Genomic DNA, 22,802 nt, shown 5'->3' with positions numbered 1-22,802 from the left:
AGGGGAGCGCGATCAAATCCGACACCTGCCATGTTCCCACCCCTGTGCGCTCACCTTTGCCCTTTCGTCTGTGTAACGGTGGAATTGGAAACAACACAGCAAAGCCCTTTGGACATGAAATAAATGAAAGCATCTCAGAAGCGTTTCTGAAATGAGAAGTACTTTAAAGAAAGAGGAGAGGGTGCTTTGTTCTTTTGCAGAATACGATGCAACTCAGGTGCAATGTCATTAAAAGTCACAACAAAGAGGGTGGGTTGCACCAAGTTGTCGCCCCTATCGTTGAGGTTCAGCGGCCTGTGGAGCCGCTTTATTACGCCTTTGAAATATTATTTTGTGTGAGCCATAGCTCAAACAAACAACCACAGTAGGCTGCAAAATATCTCATTACCGACCATAAATCATGGCTAACCACAAGGAGCGCTACGAGGGAGAGCAAACACTGTCAAGGAAGGTTAAAGCAAAGCATGTTGTGGCTTGAGTTGTTACCGATCCAGAATCCAGCGAGAGTACTAAGACATGTCGCTTTAATTACAAGATGTGTTAAAAATGCCCCCCTGGCTATAAATGTCAGCTTTACAGCATTAAAGTATCAGGATGGTATCAAATGTTGCACAACAGCGCGAGGACAGGTTGGACCGCCGCAGCGTAGTGATGGTATACAGACAAGCCTGGACCTGAGTCAACAAAAGGCTTCGGCATTCCCGTCATCCCAGCCGCAGCCCTGTGCATGTTTGTCAAAAAGGCAGGGCGAGGAAGACTCCCCGGTGAAGCCAGTGTGCTGACAAAACAGGCGACAAACAGGTGACCCTGCGTCACAGGGCGGCCTGATGACGGCGTCTGTCAGCACGAGGTTAGAGAGTCAGAGAATGTAAATATCAGCGAGTGAGATGTCTGTTTGCTGTTACCAGCTTTCATTCACAGTCAGACTTAGGAGGAGGCGCTGGATTTAAATGTCAGCGCAGCTAAACGGAGATGTTTAAAGCGTTCGTTACTCCAAAACTCAAAGCAGCGTCCTCTATCAGCTGCAGAAAAGCCATAAAAAGAGCATCTTAAGACCTTATTTCTTCTTAAAGGGCAGTCTGTTCCTCTATCACTGATCTTAAACTTTATCTTCTTATCTCTACATTTGAAAAAACTCAACTCATGAGTGTTCAAATTCCCAACTTTACAGCCAGACTTCTTAATGCCTGAGCAAAGCAAAGCTGACCTTATCTAACACGCCAGAGTTTCTGAATGAACCATGACGGACTCTAGCTCATAAACACAAATAAAACTGACTGTAACAGCCAGTACGATGCTCCAAATGTGACATTTGGGGCTTTCCACACCAAGTTAGAGACAAACAAGAGAAATAACACCAGCACAGACAAATTTGAAGCGTATTAATAACAATTTCCTCTTATCTTCATATTCCAAAACATGCAGAGGTTTGTGATGAATTTGTGATCCTCAGTTGAATATCAGGAAGATTTTTTTAGAGGTGTAAAAGCTAACAACCAACTAATAGACACACGTCTTCTTGGACAACAGCCACACAATGTTTTTTGAATCAATTCACATCAAACACAAAACAGTTCTGCTTCAAAGCGTCAAATTAAAAAGACCCCATCCACCAGCTGAGCTCCAGACCCATCACCATCCTACATGTCACCAGCAGGGGCGTACACAGGCTTTTCAAAGGGCAGGGGCAAGAAGAAAGAAAAGAGGCACATAGAGGGAATTCTTGCCATTGAAGGAGGAACTGAGTTCTGTGCTTTTCAGGTACTTTAATTGAAGTTCCCACGAGTGCATTTCGATGCACATCTAAGCTCCAAAGAGGGCCCTCTTCAGCGCCCATTTTGGCTCCCGAGGGGGCCCTTAAGCATATGTTTTGGCACACAAGAGCCGTTTTGAGGCACATTTTGATGCCCAAGAGACACTTTAGAATATGTTGGGCTCTAGAAAGGTACTTTAAAAGGTGTTTTGGCTCCAAAAAGGGCACCTCAGCGTACATTTTGGCTCCCAAGAGACACTTTGAGGCACATTTTGACTCCCAAGAGATACTTCAAACTATGTTTTGGCCCCCAAGTAGACAGTTAAGCATACATTTTTGCTCATGAGAGACAGTTAAGCGCATATTTTGACTCCCTCAAGACACTTTAATGCACATTTGGCTCCCAAGTGGACACTTTAGCATACATTTTTGCTCCTGAGAGACACTTAAGTGCACATTTTGACATTCAAGAGACACTTTGAGGCACATTTAGCTCCCAAGTGGACACTTTAGCATAAATTATTGCCCCTGAAAGACACTTAAGTATGTATTTTGACTCCCGAAAGACACTTAGGTGCACATTTTGGCTCCCAAGAGAGCCCTATAGTATGTGTTCTGGCTCACAAGAGATACTTCTTAGTGTGTTTTTGCTTTGATGAGACACTTCAGCGCACATTTGGGCTCCCAAGAGGGCACTTAAGCATGGGTTTTGTCTTACAAGAGACACTTTGGGGCACATGTTGGTTCCCAAGAGATACCTTGTAGGATGTTTTTGCTCTGAAGAGGCACTCTAGTGCGCATTTTGGCTCCAAAGTGACACTCCAGCATGCATTTGGACCCTCAAGATACACTTTCACAGCATTTTGACTCCAAGAGACCTTTAAGTGTGTGCCCATTTTGGTTCCAAAGAGGACCCTTAAGTGCACAATTGGCACTAAAGACTGTTTCTTAAACTTCCAAGAGTAACTTTAGCACACATTTTGGCTCCCAAAAGGGCCCTTTGAAGTATGTTTTGGCTCTGAAGAGGCTTTCTAGCGTGCATCTTAGCTCCAAAATGACACCATAACACACATTTTGAGTCCCAAGGAGACTCTTCAGTGAGTGTTTTGGCTCCAAAGAGGACCCTTTAGTGCACAATTGGGCTCTCAAGAGGCACTTAAGATGATGTGTTTAGTCTCCCGAGAGGACATTTAAGCATGTTTGTTTTGAATCCCAAGTGGGCACTTTTGTGTGCAGCTGAGCATCAAAGAGGGCAGTAACATGTGTTATGGCTCTCAAAAGGGGGTTTTAACATGTGTTTTTCATCAACAGGGTCACAATGAGGGGAAACCCCTTTGCCCACCCCTGTTGCACACCACTGTCATCTAGTGCTATTTTACCTTTGAGTGCTCCACAAAACACCACTTGACTTGACAACAAGCGCCCTCTGGGAGGTTAAAGAGCAATTAGTCCACTTCACAGAGCAACTGTGCTAAGTAGGAGAGCACTCAGGCCAACCTGGGGAGCAAACCCTGGGACCAGGAGAGCACTCTGGAGCCCTCAGTGGCTCCACTGGGGGAAGAATCAAACATGAGTTTCACTTTCAGACGCAGACATGTTCACTTTGGTTTAATAATCTGCTCTAAACGGAGCACTTCTCCAAGTTTCACAGAGCAGAAGGGATTGTTGATAATACAGCAGAAGAATGGCTCTTTTCAGCAACACACATCAAACAAAGGCTGCCTGTTCCTGAGCCTTTGCCTGCCATTATTGTCTCAATCACAATGAATGAAAGACAAAAAACACAGGGAGCGCACATCACTCTATTGTCGCTCTATATCACAATGTAATTGGGATCATAATTACTGCGGGGGGGAAAGAAGAAAGCCAGGACTGACTGGTGCACAATGCAGCCATCTGGTTCTGTGGCGGTGAAATGTAACCCAATTCCACTCATGAAACCCCACTTTAACCCACTATGACTCTCTTGGCTCAGTTTTCATGTTTTTGTTATGTGAAGAAAAACAGCATCATTTTTTTTCTCCTGCAAAACAAACTTTTAATGCAGATATTTCTGCTCCTGCCAAAACAAAGTGTTCCTTGACCTAAATCCCACACAGTACCAGCCTGTGGACTTCCCTAGCAAGACCAGTCCTCCTCGAGAAGGAAAAAACAAACAGAAAACAGAAGCAGTTTGGGTTGGAAGGCCTGTTTCTGACGGCTCCTCTTGTGACAGGGGGTGTAGCGAGGAGCGAGACTAAATTTACCAAGTCTGGGTCCTGGCGAAATACTTCTTCCCACCCTGCCCTCCATACGAAGCCATGATGCAGAGCATGTGAGACATCTCCGGCTGCAGCAGCACAAATTGTGTGCAGCGTACGGCTGTGGGTGGGCCAGCTCCTTGGGCGAAGACAAACACACACACACACACACACACACACAAAGACGCGGGAGGATCTTCTATTATTTGTGCAGAGATTTTCATTGCAGATGAGCCAAACTTGCCCTGTCTTCCAAATGTCATCACGCAGCAGCAGCAGTGTTTTACTCCTTTGGCTTCTTGGCTAGTGTGTTAGTCTTATGAAGATGACTGAGAGTGACACAGGGGGTAGGAGGATACGCCTGTGTATGGGTGGCAAAACTCGACGCCTTGAAGCAAGTGGAGTTTTCCTAAAATGCAGGATGCGACCTTGGCCAGCTGTGGAGTCTAACTGTGCATATTGTTCCAGAGCTATTGTGCAAAAACACTCAGCTTTCAAAGTACAGATAGTTTGCTCCATATTGACATGATAGCATCACTTTTTTCCCTTTTTTTTCTTTTTCTTTCTTTCTTTTTTTTCCCTTTTTTTCTTTTTCTTTCTTACTTTTTTTTCTTTGATTTTTTTTCTTATTTTTTTCTTTTTCTTCTTCTTTTTTCTTTTTTCTTCTTTTTTGCTTTTGTTATTTCTTTTTTCCTTTTTCTTCTTTTTCCTCTTTTCCTTTTCTTCTTTTTTTCTTGTTTTCCTTTTTTCTTTTCCCTTTTTCTTCTTTTTTTCTTGTTTTTTCCTTTTTTCTTGTTTTTCTTCTTTTTTCTTTTTTTCTTTTTTCTTTTCCCTTTTTCTTCTTTTTTTCTTCTTTTTTCCTTTTTTCTTGTTTTTCTTCTTCTTTCTTTTTTCCTCTTTTCCTTTTTTTCTTTTTTCTCCTTTTCTTCTTATTTTTTTTCTCTTTTTCCCCCCCCATTTTTCTGTGAACTTTAAACCATGCTCAGTTGGTACTAAGGGGCCCAAAGTGAGCCAAGAAAATCTCCCCCACACCATTACACCAGCAGCAGCAGCCTGAACCGTTGACACAAGGCAGGATGGATCCATGCTTTCCTGTTGTTGACGCCAAATTCTGACCCTACCATCTGAATGTGGAGCAGAAATCCAGACTCATCAGACCAGGCAATCTTCTATTGTCCAGTTTTGGTGTTGCTGTGTGAATTGTAGCCTCAGTTTCCTGTTCTTAGCTGACAGGAGGGTCACCCGGTGTGGTCTTCTGCTGCTGTAGCCCATCTGCCTCAAGGTTGGACGTGTTGTGTGTTCAGAGATGCTCTTCTGCAGACCTCGGTTGTAACCAGTGGTTATTTGAGTTACTGTTGCCTTTCTATCAGCTCCAACCAGTCTGTCCATTCTCCTCTGACCTCTGGCATCAACAAGGCATTTTGTCCACAGAACTGCTGCTCACTGGATATTTCCTCTTTTTGGGACCATTCTCTGTAAACCTAGAGATGGTTGACATTCAAAGTCCCTTAAATCACCTTTCTTCCCCATTCTGATGCTCGCTTTGACCATGTCTACAAGTTGCGTCAACAAGCAGTTGGACAGGTGTGCCGAATAAAGTGGCTGACGTGTGTTTACAAGTTTGATGTGAAGCTCTGAAACACCCGAGGCTCCATCTTTGCTCAAATTCCTCCGTTTGAGTCAGATAAAATAAAATAAAAGTGCCCCCTTCAGTATCCACACAGAGGTAACTTTATTCTCATTAGTGCTGCGGGGCCTGAGAGAATCCTCAGACGTCACAGCGAGGCTGCTGCTCGGCGTTTCACGCGGTTAAGTGCGATGATTATGTTGGAAAATAGGACGGATGGTGTCTGAGCAGTTGCCAAAGAGACGGCTCCTTTGTGAGTGTCACCCTACTTTCCCTCGGTCCGCTTTGAGTTTTAATGATGCCGTTCAGTACACCAAAAAGTGTCAAACGCGGAGGCCTGGAGCGCTTTGGATCGGTATCTTAGAGGCTTAAGTACGGCAGGGGAAATCTCAGGAATCCCAGGGTGGGGAACAAACATTAAACACACAAATAAATCGCCGCTTTCAAGCCGCTCAGTTGACACACTCGACTTTAACGGCTTTTAGACTAATTGCTGTCAACGTGCTGCTGATTGAGGGTGTTTTTGAGAAAGGAGATGGAATAATGTGATAAAATGTCTCTTGAAGACGCGTCCAGAAATAGAAACATTTGAGGAACTTTGAAATCCGTCAAAAACAACTCCTGCTGTTGCATAAGTCAATTAACGTTGCATGTCAGGCTTTTGTTTGACTCATCCTCTCATCAAACCCCGACGTGCATTATTAAAACGGCATCAACACCAGTCTAAACCCAGGAACAGCCACCTTCAGAAGAGATCTACCTGGATGACTCAGGAACAAAGGCGCCTAATGGCTTCGAAAAGCTGCTCTTACAAGATGTTTCAGTTTGTGTAAACTGTGTTTTTTCTCATCCAGGAGTCACTTCTATGTCTCAAAATCTCCCGAGTGTTTTCAAGGTTGCGCTCTTTCTCTCCGGCTTCCATTCACTCCTCTTCCTCCTCTGAGGAGCCTTATCTGGGTTGGGTAACAAGCGAGGTCAAGCAGAGACTTTCACCGTGCTATGATGTTCCAGATGGGAGGTAAATTTACACTAATCCTGTGACAGACCCACTTTGCTGAAACACACACTCACACACACTCACAGAGAGATGTATAAAACTACCGCAGCCTGGGGAGGACATTCCAAACACATATGAGACTCATCAACCAGTGAGCCGCAGACGCTGGGCTTCTCGAGGGGCATGAGCAGGGATAATGACGCCACGCTTCGTCAGCGGCGGGGGGTCAACTCCTCTGGACTGTGAGCCAGATCCTGGACTCTGTCTTGTGTAGTTTGGATGCATTGCACAGCTCCAGGCTTTAGGCTGCTGCAGCCAGGCTATTTAAAGCCCATCAATGCAAGTTTTTTTTCTCCTTCTTGGTATTGTAAGAAGCTCCAGGAGGAGGAGGGGCTCTGTATGGATGCTATAAACCTTTTTTTTTGCAACTTGAGAAAAAACTACCACATACACACGGGAAAACAGTGAGAAATCTGCGAGTTACCTTTCAAAATAAAAACCTTTTATTATGTACTTGCAAAATAAAGGAAAAGGGGAAGCACTAATTGATTTATCAGTGAGATAAAACTGCATATAGAGTGTTTTTTTGATTGAATATGCTGCCTGGAGAAGGATTTTGAAATTGATGACAGCACAAAAAGAGAATATTCATCGTGCTTTTATTTTGAAAGGCGATAGCGGAAGTAGTTGCACGCATTAAACCGCGCTTGCCGCAGCTACCCGTCTCTGTAGTCCACCTCTACTGCATGCAAATTACTGAGCAACTCCAATACATCGCAGCTTGGTTAACTACACGGAGCGCGCGGCGCGGCGCAAGAGCAGGACGCGGCACGCGCGTGTATCACTCAGCCCGGACTCTAACAGGAGGAGAATCCTTTCTTTTTCACTCCCTTTTTTTCTCAATTAAACTCTATTTTTCCTCCTCTCACCTGCAACTTCATCCTCCTCCAGAGAGAGGAGTGTGAGAGGAGAGAGGAGAGGATACACACATCATCCCGGGACCGGAGTGGAGCCGCACCGCGAGCCGCTCGGAATAATTGGTGTGTGTGGATGTAGCCTATGTGTGTGTGTGAGGGAGAGACAGGGTTTTAACACTCAGACAGGCTGCGGGAGGACTGAGTGGCGGAGTGGTGAAGTTTTTCCTGCGTGTTGTGGAGGGGAGCGCCTCTTCAATGCGTCGCTTCGCCGCGTCTCCTCATGGCTGGTGACAGCTGAAGCCTCCGTTTCTGCCACTTCCACTCGGTAAGTCACGAAGCGGAGTTACACACCTCACACCTCTGGAATTAAAAAAATGAAAACAGGCTCATTCTGAACAGTTACACCAGGTGGGGTGCGTTCATCTCACCGTGGAATCCAGGTGCTCCTTGTGGACAGGTTCCAACTAGCTTTCCCCCCTCTCCTCATTTGACAGAAAAGAGCATTCCTGTGAGTTAACTGGACGACCTGTCAGGGTAATTCATGGCTGCTTGTTATTACCAGGAGAGGAGAGGAAAAGTGCTCGGACCTGACAGGGAGGGAGCGGGGGGAGTATTCCAGAGGGTCCTCCATTACCTCGAGCACACCTGGCTGCGTGCCACACGCAGTTACTGTATCCTACGGCTGTGCTGGTTTTATGGTGATGAAGATTGGTGCTGAGCTTGTACAGGAGGCTGTTATTGCCTTCCTGGAATCAAGAAACTTCTTATTCTTCAGCTTGAAAACAGAGACATATAGAGCCTGTGGATGGATACATAGAGGTGTTGTTCGGCACAGGTGTGCTCATATTTAAATCCAGGCCTTCTTCTTAATGAGTTTGGGCCCTAATTTCTCGCATGGTTGCACCCTTAACATACCTATATGCTTGGTTTAATTATGGTTTCTGCATGTACGGTGGCCTGTGAGTGCCAATCTGACTCAAGATGGATTTTTTTCTTGATTTATTGCGCCTCTACTTCTAATATCAGGAGCAAGACTGAGTGTTAACTTTACAAAGCCTGCAGATATATGAGTGAGCTCCTCTCACAGACAAAGAAAGTAGCCCGCAGAATATTGAATCAGTCAAAAAAAAAGAAGAAGAAGAAGAACTCAAGCAAGGAGCAAGAGAGTTGAACTATCTCCTGCCTTTCGAGTGGGCGGATGTCATAATTATCATTTCTCTAGGACCGCGCTGGAGGGCCGCGGGCGCTGGCAGAATCTCCACAGATCCGTGGGTGTAGCGGTGGTGTCGACCCTGCAGGGCAAGCCACATCACTTCCAATGCAGAGTAAAAAAAAGAGAAAAAGTAGGAGAAGGCCTGCTGTAATTGGTGCCCCGCTGGACGCTCAGGGGACACTGGAGAGGAGGTGGAGGGAGGAGGGGGGGAGCACGTAAACAAAGCACGAGCGCTGCCACACACTGCTGCTCATGCACGATTTAATCCCAGCTCCCATGTCGGGCAACAAGTCTCGCATCTCCTCCGCCGTCCTCTGTGTCTCAGCCCTGCAGCTACTGTGGTGCCTTTGAGTATCAGAGGAGCACGCAACTGTTGGTCGCTGACCTCCATGAGGGGGAGAACTTTCTCAGGTCATGAGTGTGTCAGGCTCTCCTCCACGAGCAGGTAGGCCTGTGTGTGAAGCTCTTCCCCTCCTCTTTCTGCTTAGTCACTCCACGCTGAGGAAAATAGCTCCTTTCACTAAAGTTGCTATAAAGCTCTCTGTCAGGAGACGTATAGGGGGGAGCTCGCTCCAGGCCACTGGCTCTTTTATTGCAGCCTGGTGAGTGGATAGACTCGTCCACAGGCTCTGAAACCCAATCTAAGCCTGGAATCATTTCACCCTGATATTTTTCCTGAAACTTTCTGCACGACGCGAGGAGGATGTCACCCACCTGTCATGAGTGTCTCTGCTGCACAGGCGGCTATAAATATTGTAAAAGCTGCTGTTTGGGAAGCGGCTGTGGTTAGGGGCTCTGATGAAATGCTCAGTGAGCACATTATTGAGAACAATAAACACCTCGCCGGCCTCGTTTCTGTTGCATCCACGTCACGTCCCACACGCACACTGATGTGTTGCCTCTGATAACTCTGTTATGATCTCTTCCTCGGCGGTAATCCACCCTCCTTTGAACAAAAATGAGAGTTAAGACTTTGACTTTGACGCTGACCACATCCTTTGGCGCTGCTCCTTAATTGGTCTTGAAAAGTCTTGCTCGGGGAGGCCGTGCGGGTCAGCGCGAGTCCCGGTGGTTATTAAGTCATCAGACACTCAATTAACTCTGCAACTGTACCTGATGGTGTAAAAGAGAAACTTGTAGGGGCAGAAAAACAAGATGCCTCCAGCTCAATCTGGCTAAACTGTCCTTCTGTTTTACATATTCAAAGCGTCTCCTCGCAGGCTTTAATGTTCAAATCCTCCTCTTTCATTATTAAAACACTGCACCACTCTGTCTGTAATCTCTTAAAGTCTGTCACTTCCTCCGAGGCCTGCAGCCTCCATTGGTCATACCCTGGATTTCCTTCAGGCCTCTGCGTTGCTCCTGCTCCCTCAGGGTGTCAAACAGGTGGAGTTTTGTTCCAGCGGCTCTGCATCATAAAGCGACTTATAGTGATCCCAGAGTGTCACCAGGATGAATAATGGAAGCGTCTGGCGAATAAATAGAGACGGGGCAGAGCGAGGAGTGAATCAGAATAGGTGGTGTGCGCAATCCAAGCCGAGTGATTTTCTGTCAGGTGGGAAACTCACGAGCTCCCCGAACAGTCAGAAACACCACGACTTCCTGCGTCTTTTTATTACTTTCTCTTCTCCACAAGAGCTACGGGGACTTTGTTTGGTTAATGCTGGGTTGGCAGAAAATGAATCCATGCGTTTTTCTCCTCTCCATCACTGTTCAGGTGTGATGTAAACACTCGATGAGTTGGCTCTGCAGGGTTTCCCTTTAGTGAAGCTGCAGGAATCCAATCAGTCACACACCTGCCAATTTCACACGTCACTAAGACGTGACGTACACGCCTGGCACCAATCTGTCATAAATCAAAGAATGTGCAGGAGTCGTACGGAGGCTCTGAAGTGCTCCTGTTTGTACTGACAAGCTTTTTATGCAGCTAGAAGAATCTGAGTGAAGCAAAACTTCCTTAAAGCTCCAGATATGACGGATTAAAATCAAGCCTTTGTTTCTCAAATTACTACCAAATACGACATATCAACTTGGAATGAGGTTGCATTTCCAAATACTCAGTGTGACTTCTATCTCATCTCTAAAATATATTTCATTCACTCATTTATCTTCCACATTTTTACACAACTTTTCACATTTGTTAACCCTATAGAGCCCAGTGAGGCGCTGGATTTGCATATTCATTTTTCATTGGTTGTCGATATGAAACCAGATAAGATACATCGATCATTCACATCATGTCGTTTTTTTTTTTTTTTTTACCTGTACGTTTAACAAGAATAGCAGCCGTGACTTTTCTGTGTTTAGAAAATAATGTGAAAAACATCCATTTTTTTAAGGTTCATTGGATTTTTTAAAAGTTAACTGAGTGAGTCAGGAAAGAAGTTTTGACATTTAATCAAAGTTTTGGATATCAGGGTTGTATTGGTGGAGAGCAAAGTTTTATTTAAAGTTAAAGTGTTAAGATATGCTTTGGACCCATTAAAAAAAAACACTTAAACCCTGTTTTGGATTTAAAAACTGCAACAAATCAAATTTGACTTCAAAATATTTTGACATTTTTGAGAATTTCATGCTTATTTTAAACTTCTGGAACTTCAAAAAAGTTGGGTAAAAAATGGCGTCCTCGTCGCTATGTTTTAGAAACATGTCCCTAGCGACCCTAAACATGCTGCCATTGCTCTATTTTTAGTAACAATTACAGTGTAAACAACTTGCAAAAGAAGATTTCACTCAGCTGGTTTTCTGTGAACAAGCTACGTGAAAAACTTTAAAAACTAAATCAGCGCAAAACCACAAAAGTGCCACGTAACAGGTGTGTTTCTGTGCTAATTTAGTTCATTACGAAAAACATTTAACCAGAAGAGAAGAAAACGTGGTGTACAAATCTGGTGCGGATATTTTGGCGTTGCCGGCAGGATCCATTACTAATTGCGAACTTCATTTCTTAAGTACAACTATCTTTATGCTTTGCTTTAACTCTCATTAACATACTTAAATTTGTTGTTCTTCCTTCTTTACCCATGTTGCGCTCTGATTGGCTATCATTTCATCCCATTCAACAGGAATGTAAACCATTTGTAAAGCATGGAATCCTATTGTTTGAAATCACAGAGTCTTTTTACAAATAATGGAAGCAAGAAACTCCAAAATAGTTAGGAAAAATTGACGTCCACTGATCAGATTTTTGGGAACATGTTCCTGGTGACCCAGAACAGGCTGCTTTTGCACTATTTTCAGTTACGTGTAGCGTGTAAACAGCTCACAAATCAACATCTGAAAGCCACTCTTTGGAGTTGTGGATGTTTGAAGCTTCAAATTCATGACAATGAGATTATTTCGATACAACACTGTAGCAGAGATGTGTCCGCAGTGTCTCTGTATCACCAATCATCAGTTAAGACTTGTTATGCAGAGACCACCCTTGTTTACCCAGCCTGAGCAGGTCTGACTGCCTCTCATGTGCCTACTTTCAGACTCAGCCTTGTGTATCTGACGGCACATCTACACCTATTTCTGGATTGAATCACAAGACTATCATTAGTGTTACCCTGTAGCCTTCTCGCTGCTGCTTCTGAACGGCCTGTTCAAACAGCTGAGAACACAACCAATAACACTGGCATGCTTATTTAACAACGCTGCACCACTACTGACGTGCCAGTCTTTGCAGGGTGAATTTATCTCCACTCACCAGTCCTCCTGGGCACCGGTTAGTCACCGCTAAATGATCTCCCTCTTCAAGACGACACTAATGCACAAAGAAATATACATCTGCTCACTGCAGATGTCTTCTTTTACAAAATGTACCTTAATGCCACAATACACTTGTGTAATGTGCGTGCTCGTTTCTGGAGAACTAATTACTGCGCATTAGTTAAACAGACCATTTGAAATGCAAGCCCACTAAATTGCGCTTGCCAAGGGAGCTCAGCCCCTCCCATCCAGTCCCTTCGCTTTGTGCTTCTATTATTAGTTCTATCATGCATATGTTGGCTATCAGACATTAAAGCCCACCAGCTGAGAACAGTCAGAGAGGAGGCTGTGCAGCACACAAGGTATTCAGAGAGGGGACTGATTGGATGCATGTGCAGATTGAGGGCTCATTTCGCCAGATGTTCCAGCTACTGCACGGCACGGGACGCGGCACAGCTGATGGTGCTTCAGCAGGCCGCTGATGTTTCTAAAGACGCAGCCCAGAGCGGGCAGCAAGCAGAGCACAGGGGAGGACGTGATCCTCACCTCCCTGGTTGCTGAGGCTGTGTTCGTGTGCAGCAGCGCCAGGAGGATCTTTGTTTCTGTGCAGTGGAGGGAGTACGGCTTAAGTCCTCGCCAGGAGGAGGATGTGGGGTTGTTTTTTTATTAGAGGCTGTTCTATGATGTGGTGAAACACTAACTGAGTCTTTTCACTGAGTTTACAGTCAACATGGCAGAGAATGTGATGGTTGCCAATCTAAACAGTGCTAGCTGTGAAGCTAAAAATGCAGACTCTGTTTCTGTTCAACTCCACTCCAGTCAGTACAGTTAGGGTGGTCTGGCCCTTAGGGGGCGCTTGCAAAATGCTTTTTAAAAAAAGGTTAAAGCACATATGTTGTAAAAAAGTGTGCTAATATAGTCCAGCTGTTGGAGTTTACCAACAATCAGGAAAAGAAAAAATGCTAGAAGCTCCAGAAGGGTTAAAACCATTTAACAACAAAACACATTGAATAACACTGAATAGTGAAAAATAACAGATAAACTATGTCATGAGCTTATCAAGTCCACTTAGCTTCGTTCAGCTAGTTTTAATCATAGACTGTATAAATCATGGACGTAGTCTCGCCGACGTCACCAGTCTGTTTCTGAAATGGAAAATGAAGCATATCGGCTACAGCGGCCATATTGGTAGTGGCAAGGGCTTCACCTACAGCCAGAGAGCGCCGGCCGTCACGTGACCCTCAGCTTTGCCTCTTATTGGGGAAGTTCGTGATCTTAATATCCTCTGAACGGCCACGTTAGAAAAACATTCACCCCCCCTACAGTGGGTGGTGGTAGTAAATTAAAGACTCAGACAGGAGACATTTTTTGAACCAGGCTGTAAATAGGTTAATTTCTGCTTTGAAAATGGCTTTTTTTGGCTTGGTGTGTATGTGACTTCCGCTACTTCCGGAGCTATCCTCATGTGAACACTCCAGAAACAGCAGATTTTAGCACTTCAGCATTGTCTCATATTCTCAGACCGGAGGTTGCCGCTTGGTTTTAATGTGAAAACCCTCTTGATCTCAAAACCCGCCGGCGGGATCAAAATACCTCTTATTTTTAAATGACTAGCACTTACAAACCATTTGTCCAATCCAGAAACTGAAAACAGTGGTATTATTGTCAGATTCTCAAGTTTCCGAGGGTACCTGAATGTATCACTTGCGAAGTTAGCAGCATGTCTTATCATGCCGCAAAAGACGGGAGATTTAAATTAACCTTGCTTGAATTTCAAACGAAAAAATCATTTTTCAGATAATAACTTGTTTGCTTAAAAAATCAGAGGCTGCCTTAAATGCAACCCTCCCAAGATGGTGGTTGGTGCTCCACATCAGTGTCTTATCCCCTATTTTATATTTTTCTTATCAAACTCACGAGGTTGGGTGCACTCATAGCACTCCATTAAACTGGCCCATTAGTGTTCGTCAGCAATTTGTGCGCAATGACGGCTAGCATGTGTGATCGATTGAGATGAGAAGCCATGAACAGGTGTGCTACTGTGCTAATTTGATTGTCTATGAGCAGTGTTTAACCACAACAGAAGGGGAATGTGGTTTACAAGTCTGTCGCCGATATCTTGGCGTTGCCGGCAGAAACACCTGTTTTAACTCAATACTATTTCTGCAAATGATCGAGTGCGGCCTTCATTTTTACTGTACAATTTGCTTTATGCTTTGCTTCCACGCTACTTAACATACCTACATTTGTTGTTCTACCTTTTTCAGTCAGCTGGCTCTCTGATTGGCTATCGCATCATATTACATAACCAGTATTAACCAATTTAAAAGGGAGGCAAAATCAGCCATAACAACTTTTTGGAAATTTTTTGCAAATTCCACAACATGAGACCACAAACAAGCAGGTTAATACAAAAACATCAAGCCAGAACGACTCAGAGTGAGCACCTTTCAGTGTGCTTACAGTGTGTACAGTGTAACAATAGTCACTTTTAGCATTTACATCAAGCCTCAGCCTCTGTATGATAATGAGAACATAAATAATGTCATATAAGCTCTGAATCCATCATCTCAGTGTTTGATCTCTGTCATGAGGATATACTGCATTTACATCTCAGCCCTCAGACTTCCAGATGATCGACCAGCACATTAAAGACTATTTATGCCGCGCTCTGACAGCAAACCTCAGACTTCCCTGAATTAAAATGTACTCCTTCAACCGCCCTGTTGTCACCCACCATAAATCACCACGTATGCAGGTAGCCTCGTAATGAGGTGGACCGAGGTCATAAAACGCGAGAAAGCTGAGGCGTTGGCGAAGCGCTCCCAAAACAAGCATGAAACTGAGAAAACTCTCCCCACTGGATCCCCACTGGATAAGTTTAAAAACATAAATACAGAGTGACTTTTATCAGTCTTGACGGAGTTGGGGAGGGGGATGGCTCCGTCGGGTGCCACGAGGGATAACAAGCCCCTCGTACTTGTACATCAAGATGCCTCACGCTACAGAAAAGGAATTATGCTCCTGCCTTATGGGCTATTTGTGGCTGCGGCGTGCTTTACTCACTTTGACAGTGACGAGGACAGAACATGACTACGGCCGTGTTCGTATTATCTAAAAATAATGTCCAAAAACTGTCAACTGGATAATGTGCACGCTACTTTGGTGCTCTTTGATCCAGGTTTGTGTGTGCTCATGGATACTATTCCTGTGCTGTGTCTCAGGCTGATGGGCCTGCATGCCTTGAAGGTAACAATTAGAGACCGTTTAGTGCATGAAGTGTGTAAATTCAATGGAGGACACACATGGGCGTCATGCTGAGGGTCACATGGGTTCCTACTTCCCTGAATACACCAGAGCTGGATGAGTACAGTCTTCATTTGTCGGCCTACCTTTCTTGCTTCAGGCATGTTTCTTTCAGGCATCTTTCACCTTCCTGTGGAGGAGAAAACAGACAAAAAGAAGCTTGTTGAGTTAGTTTCTCCAGTCTTAGGGTGTTTTTTTACCTCTGCATTTACTCAAAACCGAGTGTGAGGATGCTATTTCTGTGACTGCAAGTGGCTAATGCTTGTTGTATATTCAACACGGCGTCAACGTGCGATAAATATTCCATCAACACATTTCCTCATCCCTCGTTGATTCAGTACCAGCTTTTCCTCCTCTAACTCATCTCATTTGATGTCGGGTGATGATTTGGCTTCGCGCTCATGCATGAGGGGAGTTCTCCGAGGGCTCCACTAGATCTCTAATTGAATTGTCTGAGCAGCATGGGACGCGAATTGGAAAAGAAAAGAGAAGAGACGCGCAAGCCGGCTTCCATGCAACATTGATTACCTGAGAAAAAAAAAGGGAGTGTGTTCGAATGTGGAGGACGGTGATGCCGTTCCATATCTGCCCCCTGGCTGTGTCATCATGCAGGGCGAGATAACATCTGCCAATAGTCTGTTTCATTTCACATTGGGTCACAAGGGTGAGTGCCTCAGGTGCCGCGACTGCCACCTGGCTTCCGAACAGGCCAGGACAGATAACTCATGAAGGAAAATAGCCAAAGATATCCTCAAGCGAGCATTATTTTCTGAAACCAAAGGGCTTTCCAGATAATAAACATCGGTAATTAAAGCTCAAAGTCAATCATATCTTCCATTCTCCTTCCATCTAACCAGCATCTCCTCTAACGCAAGAAATTAATTCAGGGTGGTAACTCACTGCTTATCATTTGAGGAATCTCTTCCATCTCCTGCAGAATTATTGGCTTTTTAAATGACTTGTGTACTCCTCATTGGGAAGATGTTTCAACACTCGGCCTCCTCATTGTTATCCGCGCAGGCCGACAAACAGCGCCAGGCGTCCCTGGAGGCGAGAGCGCACAGCTAATTATTCTTGCCGTCTGATGTTGCGGTGGTTCCCAGCAGAGGCGGAGTAGAATGGATTATTAATGTTGGTGAAGTATTTCTGTAGGTAGAGCGTTAACGCTGGTTTCTACAGATGAACATTTGGGGGAAAAAAGAGAGTTGGGGTTGATTTTGCTTGATTCAAAAGAGGAGAAGCGTTCGATACTGGCTTGGTTAGAGGAGTAAGCTTTTGTGGATTATGAAGTTATCTCATTCGTTAACAAGAACAGCTGCCGTCTTATCTCTTTGAAGACTTCTGTCTGAGAACAGTGGGTATCTAGTCCTCCTTGATCGCGAGAACATGGGCTACCCGTCCCCTGAGAGCGATCTCCCCTTTGATCCATCCTGATTTCACTCGCATTAACCTAATGGATTGAGATGTGGCGCTGATGCGTGGCATCATTAAAATCACATTCCAGCTCGTCTCTTGTCAGTCAGTATAAATCCTGAGTCCTCTTGTTGTCAGTGGGCAGCTCATAGGTGGAGTCTAATTCTCACCCCCGGCTCTGGGTGATCAATTAAGATGTTTGTTTCCAGTCCCCTCGTAAATCTTCCTCTTAGACGAGACTTCCAAAAGAACCAGAGTGACTTATGCATCTGAGTGACTCACGCTGAGTAAGTCTTTGTTGGAATGAGCACAAGGGGCAGAAAAATCAGTCAAATGAGAGAGTTTCTTTAAATGTACCATCATGCTGCTGTGACTCACTGGAGGGAGATGCTGCCTCTCTGTCTGAGCTCATCTCAGACGCATTGTCCAGTTTGGGGCTCTGATGGCGGTTTGATACGGGTTATTAGGATGCTCGTTAGCTCCTGCGCTTGATTTCACTCCGCTTCCTTGTCCTCTAAGGAAACAACATCTCTAAGTGATACAGAGAGGATTATGAGAGACATCTAGGACAGGAAAGGATCTAACTGTACTGTAAGACATGAAACTTGTATTCCATGTGGATCAGGATGATTGGATACACTCTGACATAGAACCATGCATTAAATTTGTATTAAACCCTGCACGACTTCAAAAACATGTAAGCCTAATGGTTTCCTTTTCTATCTCCACAGATATCTCACAGCAACATGCTGCCCTGTATCGTTCTCATCGCCCTGCTCCTCTCCGCAACCCACTCCCAAGACGTCCCCCCCTCAGAGGCCTCATCCTCCATCAGCGAGTCCTGTGATTCCCTGTGCTCCTGCGAGGGGAAGGATGGCATCCTCTATCTGAACTGCGAGCAGAGGAACATCAGCAAAATCTCCCAGATCAAAATCCCGTCAGGCGTGCCCTTCCACCTGAACCTCTACAAGAACGACTTGGTGGAGCTGCGCGCCGAGGAAATGGAAGGGCTTAAGAATGCCCTCTCGCTGCACATTGGGGGTAATAGCATACAGGAGCTGGAGCCAGGGGTCTTTAGCTCCCTGGGCTCGCTGAAAAAACTGCACATAAATAGCAATTTCCTCGTCACGCTGAAAGAGGACACTTTTCAAGGCCTGGTGAACTTGGAGTTCCTCCAAGCTGACACAAACTTCATACGGGTCATCGAGCCGGGGGCCTTCAACAAACTGATCCGCCTCAAGGTCCTAATCCTCAATGATAATTCCATCGAGTTTCTGCCAAACAACATTTTCCGCTTTGTGCCCCTTACACACCTGGACTTACGTGGGAACAAGCTCCAAACGCTGCCTTATGTCGGGTTTTTGGAGCACATCGGCAGGATTATGGAGCTCCTCCTCGAGGACAATAACTGGGTCTGTGACTGTGACATTCTGCATCTGAAAATCTGGATGGAGAACATGAGGGCCCAGTCGGCTCTCGGGGACGTGGTCTGCACCACGCCTCATCAGCTGAAGGGAACTATCCTCGCTAAAGTCAAGCGGGACGTTTTGTGCCCGTCCCACGCTGACATCAACCTGGAGGAGCCGTCGAAGTCTCTGGATATGGTCGTCACCCCGTCATCCAAAGTGGCTCAGATTCCCAAGGTGATCAACGCCAAAGACGACGCCAAGGCGCCGACGCCGTCTCACACTCCTGGCAGCCCCTGTGTGGAGCACTGCTCTTGTCACAATCACCCTGTGGCAGGGTTTTTGATGCACTGTCAGGACCGGGGGATTCAGAAGGTGTCAGATATCGGAATACTTCAGCAGAGCCCGACTAAGCTGGTCATGACTGGGAATATGATCCAGACACTCTTTAAGTATGATTTCGTCACGTATGACAGCTTAGAACTGCTCAACCTGGCCAACAACAGGATAGATTACATCGACAATGAAACTTTCTTGAGCTTGAGCAGCTTGAAAAAGCTCTACTTAAATGGAAACCGAATAGAGAAACTCTTCTCCACCATGTTTGTGGGACTGCACAACCTTGAATACCTGTATCTGGAATACAATCTTATCAAAGAGATTGCTCCTGGCACTTTTAATCCCCTGCCAAACCTAAAGCTGTTGTCATTAAATAACAACCTGCTCAGCTCTCTCCCTGCACAGATATTCCGCAATGTGCCCCTCACCAAATTAAACCTGAGGAAAAATCTACTTATGCATCTGCCAGTGAGCAACGTGCTTGATCAACTTGACTCCCTGGAGCAGATTTATTTAGAGGACAACCCCTGGGACTGCAGCTGTGACTTGCTCAGCCTCAAACAATGGGTGGAGAAGCTCAGAAAGGACACGGTGGTGGGCTCCATTTTATGCCACACCCCTAACAAAGTGATCCAGGCTGAGCTGAGGAGCCTGCGTCATGAGGTGTTGTGTCCTGGCTTGGGGACGTACTACCCTATGTCTCCAGGCGGGGAGGAGAGCATCACAGCCACATTAGGGCCGGACAGCGTGGAGAAAGGTTTGTTCAGCTCGCTCACGGACACCGTCCCCCTCTCTGTGCTCATCTTAAGCCTCCTTATGTTTATCCTCATGATTATATTCTGCTCAGCCGGGTTGGTGGTGTTTGTGGTGCACCGGCGCCGGCGCAGGGCGAAGAAGAAAGCAGCCGAGGAGCAGCCTCGTGAAAACAACAGCAGCCCCATCCATTTACACTACAGCATGTATGGGCAGAAAACCACACACCACACTTTAACGCAAAGAACGGGCTCCTCCACGCTCTACGAGGAGCGCTCGCACAGCCCCATCGTCCAGATCTGCCGCAACCCGACGTACTGCTCCCAGCACAAGGAGCACGACGCCGAGCTGGATTACAACGTCGACGACCCCACCTCCAAGCACCAGTTCTGCAGGAGCATCATGGAGAAGGAGAACACCTCCCCTCTCACGGGGAGTTCAAAGTTCAGACCCATGACTGGGGAGTGCCCGGCGGAGTTCGTCACTCTGGGGAACCCCAACTCCTTGTACAGGAACATTCTGGAGAGAGAGAAGGAGCTGCAGCAGCTGGGGATCACGGAGTACCTTCGCAAGAACATGCCTCAGCTGCAGTCGGCGGTGGACATGCAGGTCCCGGGGCACCAGGAGGAGTTAAAGCTAATGGAGACAATTATGTACTCAAGACCGCGCAAGGTCATGCTCGAGCAAACTAAGAACGAGTACTTTGAACTCAAGGCCAACTTGCACACTGAGCCTGATTACTTAGAGGTTCTGGAGCATCAAACTGCATTTAACTGAGCTGAAACACAAAGACTCTGTTACATGTTGAACCAAGTGCCTTGCCCTGTTTGCCCTCCTGTACTTTCCACAGAGTGAGATATAACCACGGGCACATCACTTTGAGTTGAAGAGTAGCACAGAATGTAACCTTCCTTTTTCTGGTACCTGTATCTGTTGACAGCCATGTGATGTAGCTGGTGAAAAGTGTATTTTGGGCCAAACAGAACCTATAGAAGCCACTCTGTAGAGCAGACCTGGCTGGAAACCAGCTCTGATATTTGAGCTTTTTATGATTGATGAAATATCCATGGCGCACTGCAGCCAGCTGAATTGATCCGCATAGCAAACCCCCCTCCTCCTCCCCCTCCTCCCACCCCCACCCTGTCTGACATGCTGATAGGATGGAGCAGATGTTTGGAAAAGAAGTGGGTGCATTTTCAATCACCACTTGACCCAGAATTACTGTTTAATCACTCCATCCTTACTCCGGGTATGACCTGATTACACCCTCCGTCTACATACGCCAGCTGGAATGCTGTACCCATAATGCTCATTGTGCCGTAGAGTCAGCGAAATGCCAACTGTATATTTGGTAAACAGTGACAGGAGTGCGGTTTCCCTGCTCTCCTGTCGCCTGCTGCAGTCATATCTATTTATTTTTCTACACTCACAGTACGGATGTGTGTCCTCCTCTCAATCAGTACATACAGCACTTATATATTCTACATGACTGTAACCTTGTACAAATGCATTGCACTATTCAAATGCCATAAGATGGTGCATGACAATCAACTGAATCCTGCTGAGTTTCATTTCTTTCTTTTTTTAAAGTCTGACGGAGAAAAATGAGCCACAAATGTGTGTGTATGTGTGTGTCATGTGACTAATTTATGTTGTTTGGAGCCGTTTCGAACCTTTCAAAAGCAGTGGGTACATTTCACTGTTAGCACACCTGGCGGCGGTTGCCACGCCGACGACCCGCTGGTAATCAAAGCAATGAACTGCTGTTAGGACCTCCTCCGGATTTATACTACACACCTCCTCTTCCTACTCGTTCAACTCGGAAACGGTTCATGTAAGCACACACTCTGTAGCTTTTCTACCTAACTAGATTGAATTATTTATTCTGTATATTTTGTATATACTTCTGTTGCATTATATCTTTGGTTTTTGTGTGCCTTCAGTGCTGTACAGAATATAAACAGAAGTTGTAACTGATGAACAGGAAATAAAGAGTTGAAATATTCTACATAAAGTGGATTTATGAATGGGCGAGCATTGTGCTGTTAAATTCTGTATGTTCCCCCTGAGCAAGGAGACGTTCAAAGGACGACTTTTTCCAGTGTCTGCTGATCATTCATTTATTGCATCCAGTATTGAACACGACAACTTTTTTCTCATCACATTTATTTCCAAAGATGCAACTCATACAAAATTTCTACCAGACATTGGTATTAACTCAAATAATCCACACATGAAAAGAAATCTCAACGTTCAGGTCCATAAATAATGATTATGTGTAATTAAGTACGATAACACAGGAAAAAAGTATTGAACACACTAACTGAGACTCATCTAATACTTAGTGGAGAAGCCTTTGTTTGCATCTGACCAGACAACATTCTCCCAGTATTCTACAGGCTTGTCAAGATGCTTTTTAGAAAATTTTATACGGGCTTCAACACGCCTTTTCTTGAGGAATGGAGTCTTGCGGGCTGAGCGTCCATATAGGCCATAGCGTTGGAGTGCATTGCCTATTGTTTTCTCTGTAACAATTACACCTGCTGCCTACAAGTCTTTCTGGAGCACTTTCAAGGTGGTCCTTGGCTCGTTGAGTACTCTTCTGACTATCTTTCTGATTCCCTGGTCAGAAATCTTGCAAGGAGCTCCTGTGTGTTCAATACTTTTTTCCTGTGTTATCGTACTTAATTCCACATTATCATTATTTATGGACCTGAACGTTGTGATTTCTTTTCATGTGTGGATTATTTCAGTTAACTTCAATGTCCGGTAGAAATTTAGTTTGATTTGCAGCTTTGGAAATAAATGTAATGAGAAAAAGTTGACGCGTTCAATACTTATTTTCCATGTTGATTTCTTGTGTGCCAAACTTACCCAGAGACTGCATTTTCTTCATGGACTTACATTGTTTGGTGTCAGTACAAATGTTGTGCTGGCCTGTCATAGGGAGTGATCAGATATGGAATGGCTGCCTGGTTTGGCTCCTTATCTGTTCAGTGTAAAACGAAGATTAGCAAAATGCTTCAATGTACTATGAAAGTGATAGGTATGAAAAATTACCCTTCAAACTATCTTTGAAAATATTGTCATCAGCTGGTGGAGTCGGCAGAGTCAAAATAATCACTTCAAACTCTTCTTCCTCCCT

At 45.2% G+C, this 22,802-nt stretch overlaps 1 protein-coding gene across 1 annotated transcript; it reads left to right on the top strand.

Moving 5' to 3' along the window:
* The first annotated feature begins 7,356 nt into the window (after window positions 1-7,356).
* On the top strand, window positions 7,357-21,667 carry slitrk6 (SLIT and NTRK-like family, member 6). The gene is made up of 2 exons (XM_074664848.1): window positions 7,357-7,859; window positions 17,891-21,667. The coding sequence occupies exon 2, from the start codon at window positions 17,906-17,908 to the stop codon at window positions 20,432-20,434; it is 2,529 nt and encodes an 842-aa protein (XP_074520949.1). The 5' UTR covers window positions 7,357-7,859; window positions 17,891-17,905; the 3' UTR covers window positions 20,435-21,667.
* The last annotated feature ends 1,135 nt before the right edge of the window (window positions 21,668-22,802 follow it).

This window comes from Halichoeres trimaculatus, unplaced genomic scaffold (assembly GCF_033239565.1).
Source record: "Halichoeres trimaculatus isolate MK-OKI-2021-1 unplaced genomic scaffold, fHalTri1.1 fHalTri1_scaffold_24, whole genome shotgun sequence".
NCBI lineage: Eukaryota > Metazoa > Chordata > Actinopteri > Labriformes > Labridae > Halichoeres > Halichoeres trimaculatus.
This window is presented reverse-complemented; position numbering and strand designations above follow the sequence as displayed.